At 42.1% G+C, this 18,289-nt stretch overlaps 1 protein-coding gene across 2 annotated transcripts in view; it reads right to left on the bottom strand.

Moving 5' to 3' along the window:
• Sbf2 (SET binding factor 2) overlaps positions 1-17,948 on the bottom strand; it is a 319,337-nt gene extending 301,389 nt beyond the window's left edge. Inside the window, exon 1 of one of the 2 annotated variants that reach the window (XM_051149227.1) lies at positions 17,794-17,921. In XM_051149227.1, the coding sequence (XP_051005184.1) occupies positions 17,794-17,848 (55 nt within the window). In that variant the 5' untranslated portion in view covers positions 17,849-17,921. Of the gene's footprint in view, positions 1-17,793 lie in introns of both variants that reach the window. The other variant, XM_051149226.1, reaches the window with a different exon arrangement.
• Positions 17,949-18,289: the final 341 nt, after the last annotated feature.

Raw genomic sequence — 18,289 nt, forward strand, 5'->3', positions numbered from 1 at the left:
CTATGCATGCTATAATTTAATAAAGGTTTTTAAAAGATAGTATAGTCTACATTTAAAGACACAGTACTTCTAAAACAAAAGCCATTCCAAGAAAAAGACAAAGCAACTAGGTAGTAGTTTCATGTTTTTTACTGGTTTACATTATTAAATTTTTGTGCAATGAACAAGGAAATTACACACAACTATTACATGTAATAACTAATTAGAAGAGAGTAAGTTTTTACTCCCTTTAATCTAATTCTCCAAAAAAGAGAAACCAAAGCAAATGGAAAAAGAAAGGCTCTACTTTCCCCACATCTTCCAGGATACATTCATCCGAAACATGAATCTTCCTTTTTCCTGTTCCTTTTCTCGACAGAGCTCCAGTCCAGGCTCTGGTCTCCTACACGCACTCACTCGTATGTCCCTCTCCAATGTGTTTCTGTAGCTGTCCCTGGGCTTTTGTAGATCCTTTCAATATCTACCTTTACCAGTTCAGACAATGTCTTGTCATATTTAGGTATCATTTTCTTCAAACTTTTTTTGGGGGGTGGGGTTTCTCTGAGTAGCCTTGTCTGTCCTGTACTCACTTTGTAGGCCAGGCTGGCTTTGTACTCACAGCAATCACCTGCCTCTGCTGGGATTAAAGGTGTATGCCACCATGCCCAGCTTTTCTTCAAACTTTTTAAGGGCATCAGAAAATTCATTCCAAAAATGTAATCTACCCATAACAAATATATGTGTTTCTTGACATTCTTAATTTCTAAAAGTAGACAGGTTTTTTTTTTTTTTTTTTGCATATCATGCCGGGATTTGAACCCAGGGCCTTGTGCATACGTATAGCCTTGCAGACAAACTCATATATATACACATATATATGTATGTGTGTGTGTATGTGTATATATATATATTTATAGCTATAAACTACTATAAACTTAATATAATTTAACATCTCATAGGCTTCATTTGAAGTTGTCCTAATACTGTTTTTATCATATCTTTAAATTTATAAATAAAATGTATAAGTATGTAACAATTTAGAATTATAAAATCTACATAAAATCTTTGAAATAGAAAAAATCCTGTCACTTAATTACTGAACACAAAGATCTATATTGGTGATCTATCTTTATACTATTTTAACTTTAGTTTTGTTTTACAACTATAATTATTTTACATGTATGAATTAAGATTCTTTTCCCCAAATAAAGCATAATCATCTCTTTTGAGCACCGAGGGATAAAATGCAATACAAGAAATGTCCTGAAACCAAGCATTTTGTTTTCAAGGGAAATTTTTAAGTTAGAAAAAGGGGTTGAAGCAAGCTAACTTAGGAACTTTCATTTTCTTAAATAATTACTTAGTTTTATGTACATGCATTTGGTATTTTGCCTGCATGTATGTCTATGTGAGGGTGTCAGATCTTGTAGTTACAGGCAGTTGTGAGCTTCCATGTGGGCACTGAGAACTGAACCCAGGTGCCCTGGATGAGCATTCAGTGCTCTGAACCACTGAGCCATCTCTCCAGCCCCCTAACTTGGGAATTTCAGTAGGTAGACAATAAAAACAACATCACAGTTTCTCAAAAAAATGAAAACTAATAGGACTGAAATACAAGAAGCCCTGGTTCAACCCCTCATCACGCAGCATGCACTGGGAAGGAAGGGTTCCTGAAGTCTCTTCACGCCTCACTAAGGGACAATGGGCCATTAACTGGTGCTGGGGAAAGAGTGTCATTTTCTTCAGTGTAGTCGCTTATGACTTGTAACTAACTCTAACTCATGTAAGCAACCACAATTAACACAGTGGGTTAAACACAAGACATCAAAATGGGAAGAGGCTGACTGCAAAGAAAGGCTGCGAGGAAGTGGAACGATAAGCGAAGGTAGTGAAGTGTTAAATGCCTCAAATGTGTTATGCATATACATAAGATTATCAAGGAACGATGTTAATAAAATTTAAGATTTATTTTATTTGTGTGTGTGTGTGTGTGTGTGTGTGTGTGTGTGTGTAGGTTTGTGCACAAGTGTGCAGGTTCCCAACAAAGCCAAAGGCATTGGATCCCCTGCAACCAGAGTTAAAGGAAGCAGTACCCACCGACCTGGGTACTGGCAACCAAACTCAGGTCTTTTGAAAGAGCAGAATGAATTCTTAATTACTGAGCCATCTCTCCAGTCCTTTAAATAAAAATTGATGAAAACATTGAATTGGTAGATCTTAAGCGTTCTCTCCACAAGAAAAAAAAAAAAAAAAAAAGGATAAGTGCAGTAGTGCATACGTTAAAAGTCTTGAGTAGCCACTCTACACTGTAAACACATTTCAAAATATCATATTGTAATCAATAAATTTGTCCAGTTCTATGGAGGAAATGGTTATAAACATTTGAGAAAAACACAGAAAGACATGCTCACAAAACAAAGCCAGTTAAATTCATTGTGTGAATTTTACCCTCCAGACATCCCTGTCAGAGACTCAGCAGCACTGGGCACTGTCAAGCTTTCCTAGAGCAGCCGGATCAGTATGTCAGCATTTACATACTCTGACTAGATATTTTCTCTCATTTTTTTCAGATTTACTGCCATCCCTACTTCTTAATGCTCATAATAATGAAACATAGTGTATCCTTACTGGACCCAATCTAACTGATTCAGATTACAGGATAAAAAAAATGTGACCCACAAATTAAGATCATGTATAGCTAATGGGTGACAAAGTTGAAAACACAGGTCTCTCTACATCAGCTATGAGGTAATTACACAAAAACAAGAAACGCTTCAGTCATGCCCAGGTCAACAATGCCACAAGCAAAGTCCCTGTTAGTCCCACCTGCCTATTCAGGTAGCCCAATCTTGTCAACTAGGTGAATTCTTGAGGTTAAATAATGAGTATTAATAATATGTAAGGTGAGTCCTTTCCAACTGCCAAGAGCTATATGCACAGTTACATGCTACTACATGAAAATCTGGCAGCAGGTTATGTGGCTCAGTGTTAGAGTTCTTGCCAAGGAGATCCATGGCCCTGGGTTCCAGCCTGTCAAAAATAATAAATAAATAAATAGTGGAGACTTTGTAAAGGAGTGCCATGGTCTCCATGACTTAACGTCACTGAATAGGAAAACTGGTCAGGACAAAAGAAATCTGGTCTCCCAACAGGACACTAGCTGATCTTTGTCATAGGTTCAGCTTCTGACTGTGGTATGTTTTACTCTTTAACATGACTGCTCTCTCTACTACATGGTTTCTGCTGTTTTGCAGTGTCTGCTTACGGCCTTCTCTGCTGTCTGGCACTAAACTTTTCCAGAGAAGATGATCAAACAAAGTTAATTCATCATTTTGTAATAGTTCTTGAATCAGGCCAATTTAAAAGCAACTGGCTTATTTACACATCATTGATGATAGTCCCCATCCTGGTCCCATGACTAAGTAGAGAGGACTTACAAAAAAATGTAACAAAGGACTGGGGAGATAGCTTACCAGATAAAGTGCTTCTCTTAAAGGTACCAAGACCAGTACGGCATGGTGGCATATCCCTTTAGTGCCAACCCTTGGGAGGTAGTAGCAAGCAGATCTCTGAGCTCCTGGTCTACACAGTGAGTTCCAGGTCAGCAAGGGGTAAACAGTAAGTAGCCCCTGTCTACCAGGGCCTGAATTCATCTCCAGAACCTGTATTCTTTAAAAAGCCAAGCATAGTGGCACGCACTTATAATCCAGTACTGCAGAGGCAGAGAAAGATGCTCTGGGGCTCACTGGCCAGCCTGCACAGCCTACTTGGCATGGTCTAAGACCACCAAGAAAACATCTTCAAAAACAAAACAAAAAGGTATGAGGAACCAACAGAAGATAACAAGAGATGCAAGTTCTCGCAACTGCACTTTTCAGAGATGGGCTATAGTTGTAAGTCAGTCTCAGACAGAGGCTATCCGTATACATATTTGGCTTATAAATCAAACATTATTAGATAAAAAGCTTAAAACTCCAGCCCGTTCTCTCCAGAGCATGACTTCCTATTGTCACTTCAAACCCTTAAACTCGAACAGAGCAGATCTCAAAGAGTAAACTCATTCTGTATCATTTCTCTTAAATTCTAATTCTGGGTGTAGAAAGCATAATATCCTTAAGGAAAGGGGTGAGGAGTGATAGAACACATGCAACATTAAGGTCCACACGAAGTTTGGCTTGGTGGTGCACCCTTTTAATTCCATCACTCAGGAGGCAGAGATGGGCAGGTCTCTATGAGTTGGAGGCCTACTGTCTAGTCTACATAGCAAGTTCCAAGCAAGCCAGGACTACATAATGAGACCCTGTCTCAGAAATTAATTAAAAATAAAGTAGAAGCCAGGCGTGGTGGCACCTGCCTATAACCCCAGCACTCAGGGAAGCAGAGGCAGGGTGATCTCTGTGAGTTCAATGCCAGCCTGGTCTAGTCCAGGATACCCAAGGCTCCACAGAGAAACCCTGTCTTGAAAAACCAAAAGCAAACAAACTAACAAAAATTGTGGCTGAGCGTGGTAACACACGCCTTTAATCCCAGCATTTGGGAGACAGATCTCTGTGAGTTCAAGACCAGCCAAGGCTACACAGAGAAACACTATATTTAAAAACTAAGGGAAAAAAAAGAGAAAGAAAAAGAAAGAAAATAATGAAAATTTCTGTGTCTCAAGCTATAGCGATTGTGAGGCGTTTGTAAAGTGCTAAAGTACTAAATGTTTGCTATTATTTAATTTTCATAAATGCATGTCTTTTCTTTCCATGTAAACTTGCTGTTAAAATATAACTAAGAAAAAAATCTTAATTCTGGATATGAAAGTCTAGTAAATAGTAAATATTGTTTTCAAAATTTTACTATTTCACCAAAGCTACTGTATCTCAACTTTCAAGAGTCACTTATTGCTTGAGCTTTTTGCAAAACTAGTATCAAATACTCTGAAAATACTTTGACCTTAATGAAACCACTTTCCACAACAGGTAAAAGTGTTCTATGAACACCAACAATACCTTGTCTAAAATATCAAATTCTTTAAAATACCAAAAACAACTCTCTTTTTTTTTTTTAATGGGACAAGAGCTGGAGTGACGGTTAAGAGCACTGATGCTTTTGCAGATGACCCAGGTTTAGTTCCCAGCACCTACATGGTGGCTCACAACTGCCTGCAACTCTAGTTCCAGGGCATCTGATGACTTCTGGCCTCCCTAGGCTCCTGCTCCAAGTGGTACCCATCCACTTATTCAGGATACACATACACACAGACATAAACAAATAATTTTTAAAAATAAACCTTTGTAAAATAATAAATTATTTATTCTAAGATGGTTATATTTGAGTCGAGTATGGGGGCGCATGCCTGTAATCCCAACACTCAGGGAGGCAGAGGCAGGTGGATCTCTGTAAGTTCAAAGCCAGTTCAGAATACTCAATGCTATACAGAGAAACCCTTTTTTGAAAAGAAAAAAAAAATCAGACCTACTATAGTAACAAGAAATACAAAGCAGGTATCTTCTATTAGAGCCTTTTAGTAATAATTCAATACCATAGCAAATAATCATATTAGCACTTAGTTTTTAGCTCTAGAAATACCCAATTCATACTAAATTTAACCTACATATGCAAATAACTATTTACTTAATAAAGATAATTTATAATTAACTTTTAAAGACTCATTTTATTTTTAACTATGTGCAACTGTGCCTGGTGTGTGATTATGTGGTGCACTTGTGAGAGCAACTGCCCACTAAAGGCAAGAAGAAGAAGGCATCAGATCCCCCTAGAGCTGAAATTAGACACACTGTGTTTATAAATTATCTATGCCATCCTCCTTTCATTGGGATAACTCAGATTCTACTTAACAGCAAAGAAATTAGTTCAACTTTAGAAATTTTATAAGCCCACAATTTTTTAACTAATATGCCCCCCCATCACTATGTGCTAATAAAATTCATCTACAGTATTGTTGTTTCAACTAAACTAAATTATTGTGCATCTTTGACAAGTAATTTTCTACACTAAGAAATACTTTGTTATAGGGAAAAATAGCCAATATTTGGGGACTACCACATATAAAGTAACAATTCAGAAATTAAATGGCAATCAAGTATTACAAATTACCAACACGATTAACAATAAGAGAAATACAGACATTTAAAATCAAGATGAGATGTTAGTATGAATTCCAGAAGTGCTGAAGGCTATCCACCACATATGATGACATGACAATGTAGGTACGACTCTTCCATACTGTTTGACACGGTACAGCTACTCTGAGAAGACATGACAGTGTAGGTACGACTCTTCCATACTGTATGACACGGTACAGCTACTCTGAGAAGACATGGCCATTTCTTATCAAATAAAACCTACAGTGGCCTAAGACCAGAAATCCAACTGACAGGTATTTATTCAGGAGAAATTGAAAACTTTTTTTTCACAATAAGAATATTAGTGGCAAAGTTTTAAAATTCATTTTAGTCAAATACAATAAAGCAGTCCAGTTGTCTGCCAATAGAATGGACAAGAAAAACTGCTTTATTCATATACTAGAATAATACAAAAGAAGTAGAGACAAACTTCTAAAAACAAAACAACGTTTATCTTTCTAAAGGGGGGGTTGAGTGAAAGAAACCTGCAAAAAAAAGAAGTATATTTCTTGTGATTCCTTTGATGTTATACTCTAGGATGAATAAAATCAGCAAGTGGCAGGAAAAAATCGGAACCTTGACTATCTATGGGAAGACGGCAACAGGAAATGGGCAGGAAGACTGGTCCTGATGGGGAGGAGTTGCAGGGCTTGTTAGTGAGCTCACCAGGACCAGCTACAGACTCCTGAGAAAGTTACTTGATGGTTTAAGTCTCATTATCGTCATCTACATTGTTGTTCTGAAAACTAACTAAATTAGATGAGTAAGTCTAGTACACAGTATCTGATAATATGCATTTCTAGTTGAACTATGCATTCATTCCATCTTTCACACATTAAAAAAAGACCAAAAAATGGACATTCTGTAATTTAATTCATACTGTGACAACTTTACCAAATGTATACTTCTTTTTGTTTGTTTGGTTGGCTGGTTTTGATTCTATGAGACAGGGTTTTCTGTTTAGCGTTGGCTGTCCTGGACTCCCTGTGTAAACCAGGCTAGCCTAAAACTTACAGCGATCTGCCTGTCTCTACCTCCCAAGTGCTGGGACTAAAGGCGTGCGCCACCATGCCCAGCCCAAATGTTATATTTACTCTTCACATTTTCTTCAGTTTTCTACAGCCAAAGCCTCAGACATGCATCTGCACAGGAGGCAGCGTGCAGAGATGTAACAGTTTTTGTCGCTCTTGTTGCTTGGCGATAGCTAACTTGTATTTTCAAAATTCTTCCTTTGTTTTTCACTATTCTAAGCAGATTTTTTGGTTCTTCTTGTTTTAAAAGAGAAAAAAAGTTTTACTACCTTTAATTTTCAATGGGTTTGTGTTTACTTGAGCTAAAATTATTTCGTAGAACATCTGTCTCAAAATGAAAACAAGTAACATTCTTTTCAAATTCCAGAGCAAACCTTGTGGGACAATTATATAAAGCATCCATAAAATTCACTCCAGTCCTAACTGCTACTTTCCACTGCAAACTAATTTTCTTACTGATCGTTTCCAGTTTTGTTTGCACACTGGATTTCTCTCTGAATGTTACTAAGGTTTCTCTCCCATGGAGAAAATAAAAAAGATGTGCTTGTACCTACAACCAGACATCACTACCTACACACAGATTTTTATTTTACCTTAAAACTTTGCTCTGAAATTGTTCATTTTCTTTAAATAATTTTTTGTTAAAGGTTCTTAACTCTATATTTTACGTGAATATTAGAATATTTGGCAGAAAGAGAAAGTACCTTGAGATTTCAAATTTACAGAAAAATGGCCATGGCTACAGCTCAGTAGCCTAGCACCTGTTTAGCACGCTTGAGATGGTACCATTCCTGCAGGTGGGCCTGGGCTGTATAAAAAAGACAACTGAGCAAGCCAGTGGTTGGTGTTCCTCCGTGGTTTCTGCCTCAGTCCTTGTTTTGAGTTCCTGCCCTGGCTTCCCTTGAGGATGGATTGTAAGCCAAGTGAACCCTTTCCTATGTTGTTTTGGTCAGTGTTTTATCACAGCAACAGAGGAACAAACCAGGACAACTGTTAAACCATAGAAAAACAGTGAATAAAGTGACATAAGAAAAGCAGCTTTAGTTTTATAAGGTGTATACTCTACCTTAGGGATGAAAAACACAGAATTTAACCCAATATTCAGTATTTCAACCAAAAAAAAAAAAGAGAGAGAGAGAGAGAGAGAGAGAGGAAAAAGATTCAAAGACAGACACACATGTAAAGAGAGGGCAGAAAATAGAAGTATGGTGCCATAAACTGCAGAACACTGAGGACCATCAGAAACTAGGAGAGGTGACTAACTCTCCCCTAGAAGCCCTCAAAAGAAGTCACTTCCTGACACCTCAATTTCAGAGCCCCTCATGGAAATTATTCAAGAATAAACACCAGGTGTTTTAAGACCCCAAATTTATGATATGTTGTTACAGCAGCCCCACTCTGGGAAACTGGCTTGTAACTATTATGCAATGCACCATTAAGGAACAGAATCAAGGGCTCGAGACATGGCTCAGTGGTAAGTCACTTCTTCCAAAGGTCCTGAGTTCAATTCCCAGCAACCACATGGTGGATCACAACCATCTGTAATGTGATCTGATGCCCTCTTCTGGCCTACAAGTGTACATGCTGGCAGAACACTATACATAATAATAAATAAATAAATTTTTTTAAAGGAAGAAACAGAATTAAGCCAGGTGTGGTGGCACACACCTTTAATCCCAGCACTCATGAGGCAGAGGCAGGAGGACCGCTGTGAGTTTGAGGCCAGCCTGGTCTACAGAGTGAGTTCCAGGACAGTCATAGCTACACAGAGAAAACCTGTCTCAAAAAACAAAGTAGTTGACTGCCACTCCAAAGGATACAGGTTCAATCCCCAGCACCCAACTAGCAATCATGTATGTTTCTCCAGCTTCATGGAGATCTGATGCCATCTTCTGGCCTCCACAAGCACTTGACCACATATGATGTATACACACATACATGCAGGCAAAAAAAAAAACAAAAACAAAAACCCATACACATAAAATTTTTAAAACCTAAAAAAAAAATTTTTTTTTTAATTTGAAAGCAATCTTTCTCTTCTGCACAGCCACATAAGTGGGGAAAAAACCAGGGGTCATATCTCCTATAAGAAAAATAGTATTAGGGAGAGTTGAATGTCTCTCCCAAACTCACCAAGCCCTTCCGTTGCTCCTTTCTTATTCATCCTCTAAGCAATCCCCCAAAGCTTGGCCCACGGCCATTTATTTATTCCTATCTCTGTGGCAACATTCTCAGGGCGCCTACATAAATGTCACAGCTCTATCTGCTCCAAGGACTCCCGGATCTTTATGCTTAGTCTCTACTTTCCCTATCTTTTCTCACTTGGATGGTGATGATCACACTTCAGGGCCTGATGTGGCTGTTAGTGAGAGCAGCTGTAATTGCCCACATGACACCCCCAGAAGGAGTCAGGAGCGCATCATTAGATCCCCTAATGAGACTGCAGCCACTTCTCTGCACCTCGCATGCAATTCTGCTCAGTTATCAAACAACTGCTTATTGACAACTGCTAGATAAATCTCTAATCTTTACCTGTCTTTACTCCTGGCCCATGACTTTAAACACCCAAATAACAGTTCTACCTTGATTAAAGACAGTCATATTTAACAAGTCCAAAATTAAGTTCAATATTTCTCTCCTTGCTTGAATGTATACACCAATCACCCAGGTTAGAATCTTTGTTTCTCTCAACTACTTTTACTACTTCCCCCCTCACAGTAATTTATTATGACGTTTTACTCATTTCGGCTTTCTAACTCTAGCATCCACACCCTTCTTTCCACAGCAAGTGCTCCTGAGTTTCCTCACACTGGTCCTTCTGTCCCCAGCTCACTGTCGCTTGAGTCACACTTCTGTTCATTCTTGCTTCTCAAGAACTCTCATTTTGAAGCCAGAGAGATGGCTCAGCAGGTGCTTGCCGCCAAGCATGATGGTCTGGGTTTACTCTCCAGAACAGGCTTTTTGTAGGAGAGAACCCACTCCAGCAAGTTGTCCTCTCACCTCTAAACATAACTTTGTATACACACACACACACACACACACACACACACACACACACATTCAGTCTCAAAATACAGTATTTCACTTGTGGAAGAATTTACCTTTTGCTTATTTCACCTGCAATATACTGTCTAACATGTACAAAGCGTTTCAGATACTTTCTCTAGTACACTGAAGAATATTGGTTTTTTAAATATACAGAACCTCAAATGAATATCAAACCTAAAATTAATCTAGTTTAATAACATGTAGATAAAAAATTTTCCCTGCAAATAATTTTTGCCCATATGTTAAGCTTTAGAACTTTGTGCATGCTAGACAAAAGCTCTATTACTAAACTGCGTCCCTAGCTAAATGACCACTTCTAAAACAGTAGAACAAAAATTAAACATAAATATAAAGAAATTAACTCAAATTACTTTGACAAATGTAATAAAACTAAAACAAACAGTAAGAAAAGTAAAGGCAGTTAAATAAGCATCTTTGTCTTTTAGAGAAAAATTATACTTCCTAATTATTCTGCCATCATCCAAATATAAAGTTATAAAATGAAAAGCTTTGGGGCGAGGAGGGAACTAATGTATGTGCATGCATGTGTGTAGAGACCAGAGGTGGGCACGGTGTCTTCCTCAACTGCTGTCCACCTTACTTCTTTACACAAGGTTTCTCACAGAACCTGAAGCACGCTGATTCAGCTAAACCAGATGGCCAGGAAGCTCCAGAAATTTTCCTGTCTCTGCCTCCCCATCTGGACTGCAGATGCTGTGCATCACTGAGCTATTTTTATGTGGGTGTAGGGATCGGTCCCTCATGGTTATACAACAAGCACTTACTTTACCAACTGAGCATCTCACTATGCCTAAAAAATAGCTTTAAATAATGAATTATCAAAATCAAACATCATAAAAATCAATGATTTTCAAGCTATGTTCTCATAAGTGATAAAATTAGCATAAAAAGCATGAAGCTGAAGAGCAGCAAGTATCCAGTAGTAACAAAGTCAGTGAAGTTGATCCTCAGAAATATGACTCTATCATTAGAAATCATGACTTTCCAAAATTGTGTAGACTAGGAGCTTCCTTATTTCATCAACGTTAAGAGAGAAAAAAAGAAGCCGGTGTGGTGGTGCACTTGGGAGGCAGAGGCAGGCAGATCTCTGTGAGTTCAAGACCAGCCTGGTCTACACAGACTCTGTGTAACAGAGAAATTCTGTCTTGAAAAACCAAAACGCAGGAGGAGAAGGAAGGGAGAGAGGGAAGGAGGGAGGGAAGAAGAGAGAGAGAGGGAGAGAGAGGGGAAAAGGGAGGGAGAGAGGGGGAGGGGGAGAGAAAGGGAGAGGGAGAGAAGATGAGAACATTTTATCTTCTTTATGGTTTCTGGACTTTTTATGTTGACAAAGTTGTAGATTTACCAATAGTTAAAGGAATAATTGACACCGTGGACCCCTTTACTTCATTTCCCTCAACAGACAAGCTGCGTCCTTACAGTACAGTATCACTGTTAGGATGCTGGCATCATATAAGAAGCCACCATTCTTACTCAGATTTACACACACATGCACACGCACACCTTTAATCTCAGCACTTGGAAAGCAGAAACAAGTGGATCTCTATGAGTCTGAGGTCAGTGTCATCTACATAGATAGTTCCAGGGGCTGGAAAGATGGAGGTCATGAGTTCAATTCCAAGCAACCATATGATGGCTGACAACCACCTATGAGATCTGGTACCCTCTTCTGGTATGCAGGCTGTATACTAAATAAATAAATAAATCTTAAAAATGTTTTTTAAAATCTCATAGATAGTTCCAGTATATCCAGAGCTACATATTAAGACTCTGACTCAAAAAAAAGAAAAAGAAAGAAAGAAAGAGAAGAAAAGAAGCCGGGCAATGGTGCACACCTGTAACCCCAGCACTCGGGAGGCAGGGGCAGGTGATCTCTGTGAGTTCGAAGCCAGCCTAGTCTACAAAGAGAATTCCAGCACAGGCAGGACTGTTAAACAAAGAAACTCTATCTAGAAAAACAAAACAAAAAAGAGTGCTTGCTTAGCATGTAAAAAGCCCTAGTTCCCATTTCTAGGACCACATATTATGAGGGCACACACCTATAATCTTAGCACTCAAGATAGAGGCAGGAGGATGAGAATTCCAAAGTCATCCTTGACTACATCATAAGTTTGAGGTTAGCCTGAGCTACAGGGTAAAGGGGAAGAGCAAAGAAAGGAAAAGAAAGGAAAGGAACAGCAATGAGTATAGCTCAGTGGTAGAGTACATGCTTACCATGGGTGTGGCTCTGGAAGGAAAAGGGAACAGTACCAGGGGACAATTACCAATAAATACAACATGGATAAGTCTCAGTGTATGGATTTAAGTGGAAAATGAGCCAAACAGTAAAAAAGGAAAAACCTGTCTGATTCTATTTATATGACACCCTAGAAAAAACAAAAACAGACAGACAGACAGCAGATCTGCAACCACCAGAGGCTAAGAAGAAAATACTACAAAAGGACATAAGTAGACTTTTTTGGGGGGAAGGGGGTTCAAGACAGGGTTTCTCTGTGTAACAGCTCCTGGAAATCGCTCTGTAGAGCAGGCTGGCCTCGAACTCATGGAGATCCACCTGCCTGTGCCTCCCAAGTACTGGGATTAAAGGCGTGCACCACCACTGCCTAAGAGGACTTTTTCTAGGGAAGGAAATGTTCTATATCTTGATTGTGGTATTGACTATACTAGCCTATATACTTGCTTAAAACCACTCAACTGTTTACCTAAATTTTTTGCACATAAATCATCCTTTAATAGGCTATATAAATTATACAAAAATATAACAAAAAAAGTATACATTTCATACTTGAGACTATAATTTATGCAGCATTCTGAGTTTCATTTAAAAAACAAAAGGGGAAAAAACCTTCCCTTTGTTCAGTGTGCGAAGAAGAGTAGTCATAGTAGCCATAGGATAGAAGTGGGACACTTGCAAAATCTCCAGCCAGCCTTGTGGGGGGAGGGAGTCCATGTGGCCAGAGAATGGCCAAAGCTAAATATATTGTGTCAGAGACCCTGGGTCAAAGCAGAAGGAACAAACTGGCCTGGAACATTAAGATGCAAAGGGAGTGAGAGTGAGGAAGCTGCAGTGACAAGGGAGCAACCCTAGTGGGAGGTCAGAGCATGAGGAGAATGAGAAGTGTGTCCACAGGAGCCATCGTGAGTAGTCAGAGCACAGGCACATTGGGGGGCCCTTGTGCTATGGGATCCTGGTGTGGGTTCTTAGATCAAACAGGGCAGGAAGTGACGGAGGAGGATATGAAATGAAGAAATAGCCTCAGTATGGAGAGGAAAGGAGTGGTTATAAACAACAGAAAACAAACAAGGGGTGTGTGTGTGTGTGTGTGTGTGTGTGTGTGTGTGTGTGTGTGTAAAGCCTGATTTCTCACTGTTTGAAAAGACCTTTACAATTTCTCACTGCTTGAGAAGACATTACAATATGAGAAAGGGAAATACTAGATTGCTGGGCTGACGTCAGAGGTACTGAAGTTAGTTCACAGTTTTCAATGTATAGCGACAGAAATATAGGTGTGTGTGTGTGTGTGTGTGTGTGTAATATTTCCTCCAGCTCCAATCATTAAGAGGGCCTGGGAATAGTTATAGCCCACCAGTAATAAGGGTGCTAGCAATGAGAAATTAGCCTCCACTGGGAGAAAGCAGGAATCCCTAGAGGAATAGTTGATTCCAAGGCCACACCTGCTTAGAGTGTAAGCAGCCCCATGTCAGCGGCTTAGCACCACAGAGGAGAAGAGGAAATGGGTGTGTATATATGTGCCAGGAATGTCTTAAGTCAAAAAGTAATGATCCTCAAAGAACGCTGCGGACATGTCAGAAGGACACAGAAGCTGGATATATGAGCTTTCATTGGTCAAAAGACACAATTTAAACATCAAAATAAATGGTCTGAATATCTGTGTCCTCCCACAACTCCTAAGACCCAAGTAACAGAACTGCCTGAGGTCTCTGGGGGGTGCTCAGGTTTGGAGGTGCTGTCCTTAAAAACAGGTTCACTTCCTTATTAAAGAGATCCTATAAATCCATATGGCCCTTTAGGTTAAAGTGAAAGCATGGCTGTAAACAAGCATGCCCCCCACCAGACCTCATATTTGTTGGCCATTTAATTTTAGACCTTCCAGCCTTTACAACTGAGAAAAGTAAAGCCTTTGTTTAAATCTTGTGTTACAGTAACCCCAGCAGACTAAAAAACAATAACAATACAACAACAGTACAGTCCACTACAAAAGACACATAAAGCATGAATCTATATTGATGCAAGGATGTAGCAAATGCCAAGACACAGAGTTTCATGTTAGTCGGGGAGGGGGAGGGGAGTAGAGATTAACTCTGTAGTAGAAAAGCCTGGCAGACACTGATTGCAAGTCATCAAAGTGAAAGTAGGTACCACCTGACAAGACACAGTGAGCACTACTGTTGTGATACACTTGTCCACGGTATGTATTGAACCATGAGCGCACAGAGGTTTGGAGTTGAGGAACATTCTACAAAAATAACTGATCTGGGATGTAGCCATACAGTACAGGATAGCCATGCTACAACCCACAGACCCAAATAAACGTAGGCAACATGGAAGGCTCAAGGGAGGATGCTTGAATCTCACTAAGAAGGAGAAATAAAATAAACATCATAGGCTTGGGAAGTGGAGGAGAGAGGAGAGCAGGGAAGAGCAGGTGTGGGGACAGTGGGGGTGGGGACGAGAAGGCTGAGAGAGAGAAAGGAAATTGGTGCTGGGGCATCTCTGGGACAAGGTGGAGACCTGGGTTGGGGAAGCCTCCTAGGAAGACATGGGGAGTGACTCTAGCTGAGATTCCTAGCAGCGGGGATACTGAGACTGAAGTAACCACATCCTGTAGCCAGATAGAACTTCCAGTGGAGGGAGGATCACAGTAACCCACCCACAAAATCCTCAAACCAAAATCTGCCCTGCCTACATAATGTGCAGGGATAAAAGATGGAACAGAGATTGAGGGAATGGCCAACTTGAGACTCCCCCCATTGGAGAGATCCAACCCGACATTATTAATGATATTCTGCTATCCTTGCAGACAGGAACCTAGCATAACTGCCCTCTGAGAGGCTTATCCAGCAGCTAATGGAAACAGATGCAGAGACCCACAGCCAAACATTAGGCGGAACTCAGGGAGTCTTGTGGAAGAGCTAGGGGGAGGGTTGAGGGAGCTGGATGCTTACATAGCCAACTAACCTGGGCTCATGGGGGCTCATTGAGACTGAACCTCCAACCAAAGAACAAGCATGGACTCGTCCTAGGCCCCATGCACATATGAAGCTGATGGCCTGCTTGGTCCTCAACTGGGTCCCCTAATAATTGGAGCCGGGGCTGTCTCTGACTTAAACTCTGTTGCCTCCCTCTGAATCTCATTTCCCTAGCAGGACTGCCTTGACTTGTCTCAGTAAAAGAGGAGGCACTTAGTCCTGATGCCACTTGATGGGGGAGGGGGGAGGAGGGGGGTGAGTGGGGGAGGATGGGACTGGAAGAGGAGGAAGGACTGGGATATAAAATGAACAAATAAAGTAATGAAGAAAAAAAAAAAATAACTGACCTGTAGTCATCAAAAGTGACAAGATCACGAAAGAGACTAAAGAGCTAAGGAAACAATGCAACACCTAAATAAATGTCCGGACTTCTTTCGCCAATTATGTATTTAATGGTATAGTCAACAAAACCCAAATTAAATAGAATACTGTGTCAGCATGAATGTCCTATTTTGTTAACTGCACTGTCATTATGTAGAGCAACGCTCTTGTTTGTATAAAATGACACTAAACTATTCTGAGTGACAGGGCATAAGGTCAGCAGCTTCTTCTCAAAATGTCAAAATGAAACAGCAATTAACTGTGTACCATACTTGCAACTTTTTTCAAGTGTGTTATTGTTTCCAAATTGTTAGGGGGGGAAGCTGGGCGTGGCCTTTAACCCCAGCCCTTGGGAGGCAGAGGAAGGTAGGTTCAAGGCCAGCCTGGTCTACTTAAGGAATTCCAGGACAGCCAGGGCTCTGTAGAAAGAACTTGTCTCAAAAAAACCCAAACTAAATAAAATTGTTCTGGGGGAAAGAACAATGTAACCAACAACTGAACAAGGTTAAAACAAAACTGACTCTCCACACTGGCAGTCTGTGTAGGACAGACTATAGCCTCTTGGAAAGAGACTGAAAAAAGACTAAGAAATGACATGACATTTTGGTGCAACAAGACGACTCTCTAAATACAGCTAGTGCCTTCTCTTTCTCGTGTGTGTGTGTGTGTGTGTGTGTGTGTGTGTGTGTGTGTTCAGGATGGAGGGTGAGGCATGCACACTAGGGCACACACAGGAAGATCAGAAGACAACTCTACGCAATTAGTTCTTGCCTGCCACCTTTTTATGAATTCAGGGATCCAACTCTGGTCTCCAGACTTGGCCAGCAAGAGCCTTTATCTGCTGAGGCATCTCACCGACCCGCAAGCAAGCGGTTCTCTTATGTGGCCTCAATTAGGTAGTAGTGAGAAACAAATGTGAAGGACCCCTTCCCTGATGAATGAAGAGAGAGAGCGGTAAAACAGTGGTACACTAGTGCTATCAACAACTAACCATCAGCAAAACACAACCTAAGCATCTCCTGGGACAAGGAAGGGGCTGGAGGGCTGGTATCTCAAATGCCTTGCAAGTGTAAGACTGGAATTATCCCGAAAGAGCTTCCCCAGCTCGACAATAACCTTGTTATTACATCCCGCTTATCTAAATATAGCAACACAAAAGAGATACAAATATGAAAATAAGCGTCGTGAACCCAGTATACTCCTCGTTGTGGAAGTCCACCGAAGTATAAAAAAAAAAAAAAAGCAATGTATCTGCCAAACTGGTCCTTGTGAAGAAGTCTCTGACGAATAAAGAGAACCATCAAAAACACATGAAAGCTAAGCGAGAGCACCTGCAGTGTGGGTGGCTGGCTACCTTTACTCATGAGAGCCATTCCATTGTGGAATGCAGGCACAGGCGTCCTGAAAGAATTTTCCTAGAAATGTTTCAAAGTGCACGGACCCTTGGGCCTCTCCAAGCACCCGGCGTTCACTCGGCTTGCCGGGATGGCCAAGGTCCCGCCCCCCATTTCCCCCTCCCTTCCAGAGGGCAGGCGGGAGGCTGCGCCGGACTCCCTGCACTTCCTTTCCGGGAGGACTGCCCCCCCCCCCCCGCGTCACACTTATTCAGGATGCAGGGCACAAGTGTATCCCTAGGAACTCCGCACAGTGTGCTCCCGCCCTCCCCACCCCGCCGGCACGAGGGTGCGGTCCCGGGTCTCCGCCGCCCCCACCGAAGCGCGAGGCGGCGCGCGGGCAGCCTCTCTTCCCCCCCACCACCGCGACTCGCCCAGCCCGCTAGCCCCGGGTCGCCCCGCCGCGGCCTCGCCCACCGCCAGCCAGGCTCGGCCACGCCGGGAAGGCCGACACCGGTCGGCCCGCCGCTCCTCCACCGCGGGACCCGGCCCTCCCGCCTCCCCGCCTCCCAGCCACGACGCCCGGCCCCGCCGAGCCCACTGGACGGCTGCCGGGGGCGGAGGCGAAGCCCGGGGGCGGCGCCGGCCCCACACCCTTACCTGGCTTCTCGTGGTCGTAGCCTACCACAATGAAGTAGTCGGCTAGCCGAGCCATGACCGCCGCCGCCGCGCCCGGGAAGCGGGTTCCCGTCGCCGCCCTCGCCGCCGCCGCCCACCCGGCCCGGGCGAGCTCAGCATTTTCCCTTGAGCGGCTGTAGCGGTAGCAGCGGCGCTTCAGCCATGTTTGACAACCGAGGCGCGCACTGCGCCTGCGCCGCTCCTCGCGCCCGCCCCTCCCCCGCCCCACCCGGGAGGGTTCGGCGACCCGGTTCCCCGCGTTCGTTGAGCCCACGCGGCGCTCGGAGGTCGCTTGCTCGGACACGCGGCTCGGGAAGTGGGCGGCCGGGCGCGGCCTTGCCACGCGCCGCCACCGTGGCCGCGCGCTTAGAGACCTGTCTGCTGCTTCAACTCCCCCCCCCCCCCATTCCCCATTATTCCTTATTTTCCTGGAGCAGAGGGGGGGTCTTTCCTTCCGCTTTCCCTCTCCCTTTTGCAG

Source organism: Acomys russatus, chromosome 7 (genome assembly GCF_903995435.1).
Source record: "Acomys russatus chromosome 7, mAcoRus1.1, whole genome shotgun sequence".
NCBI classification, from domain to species: domain Eukaryota; kingdom Metazoa; phylum Chordata; class Mammalia; order Rodentia; family Muridae; genus Acomys; species Acomys russatus.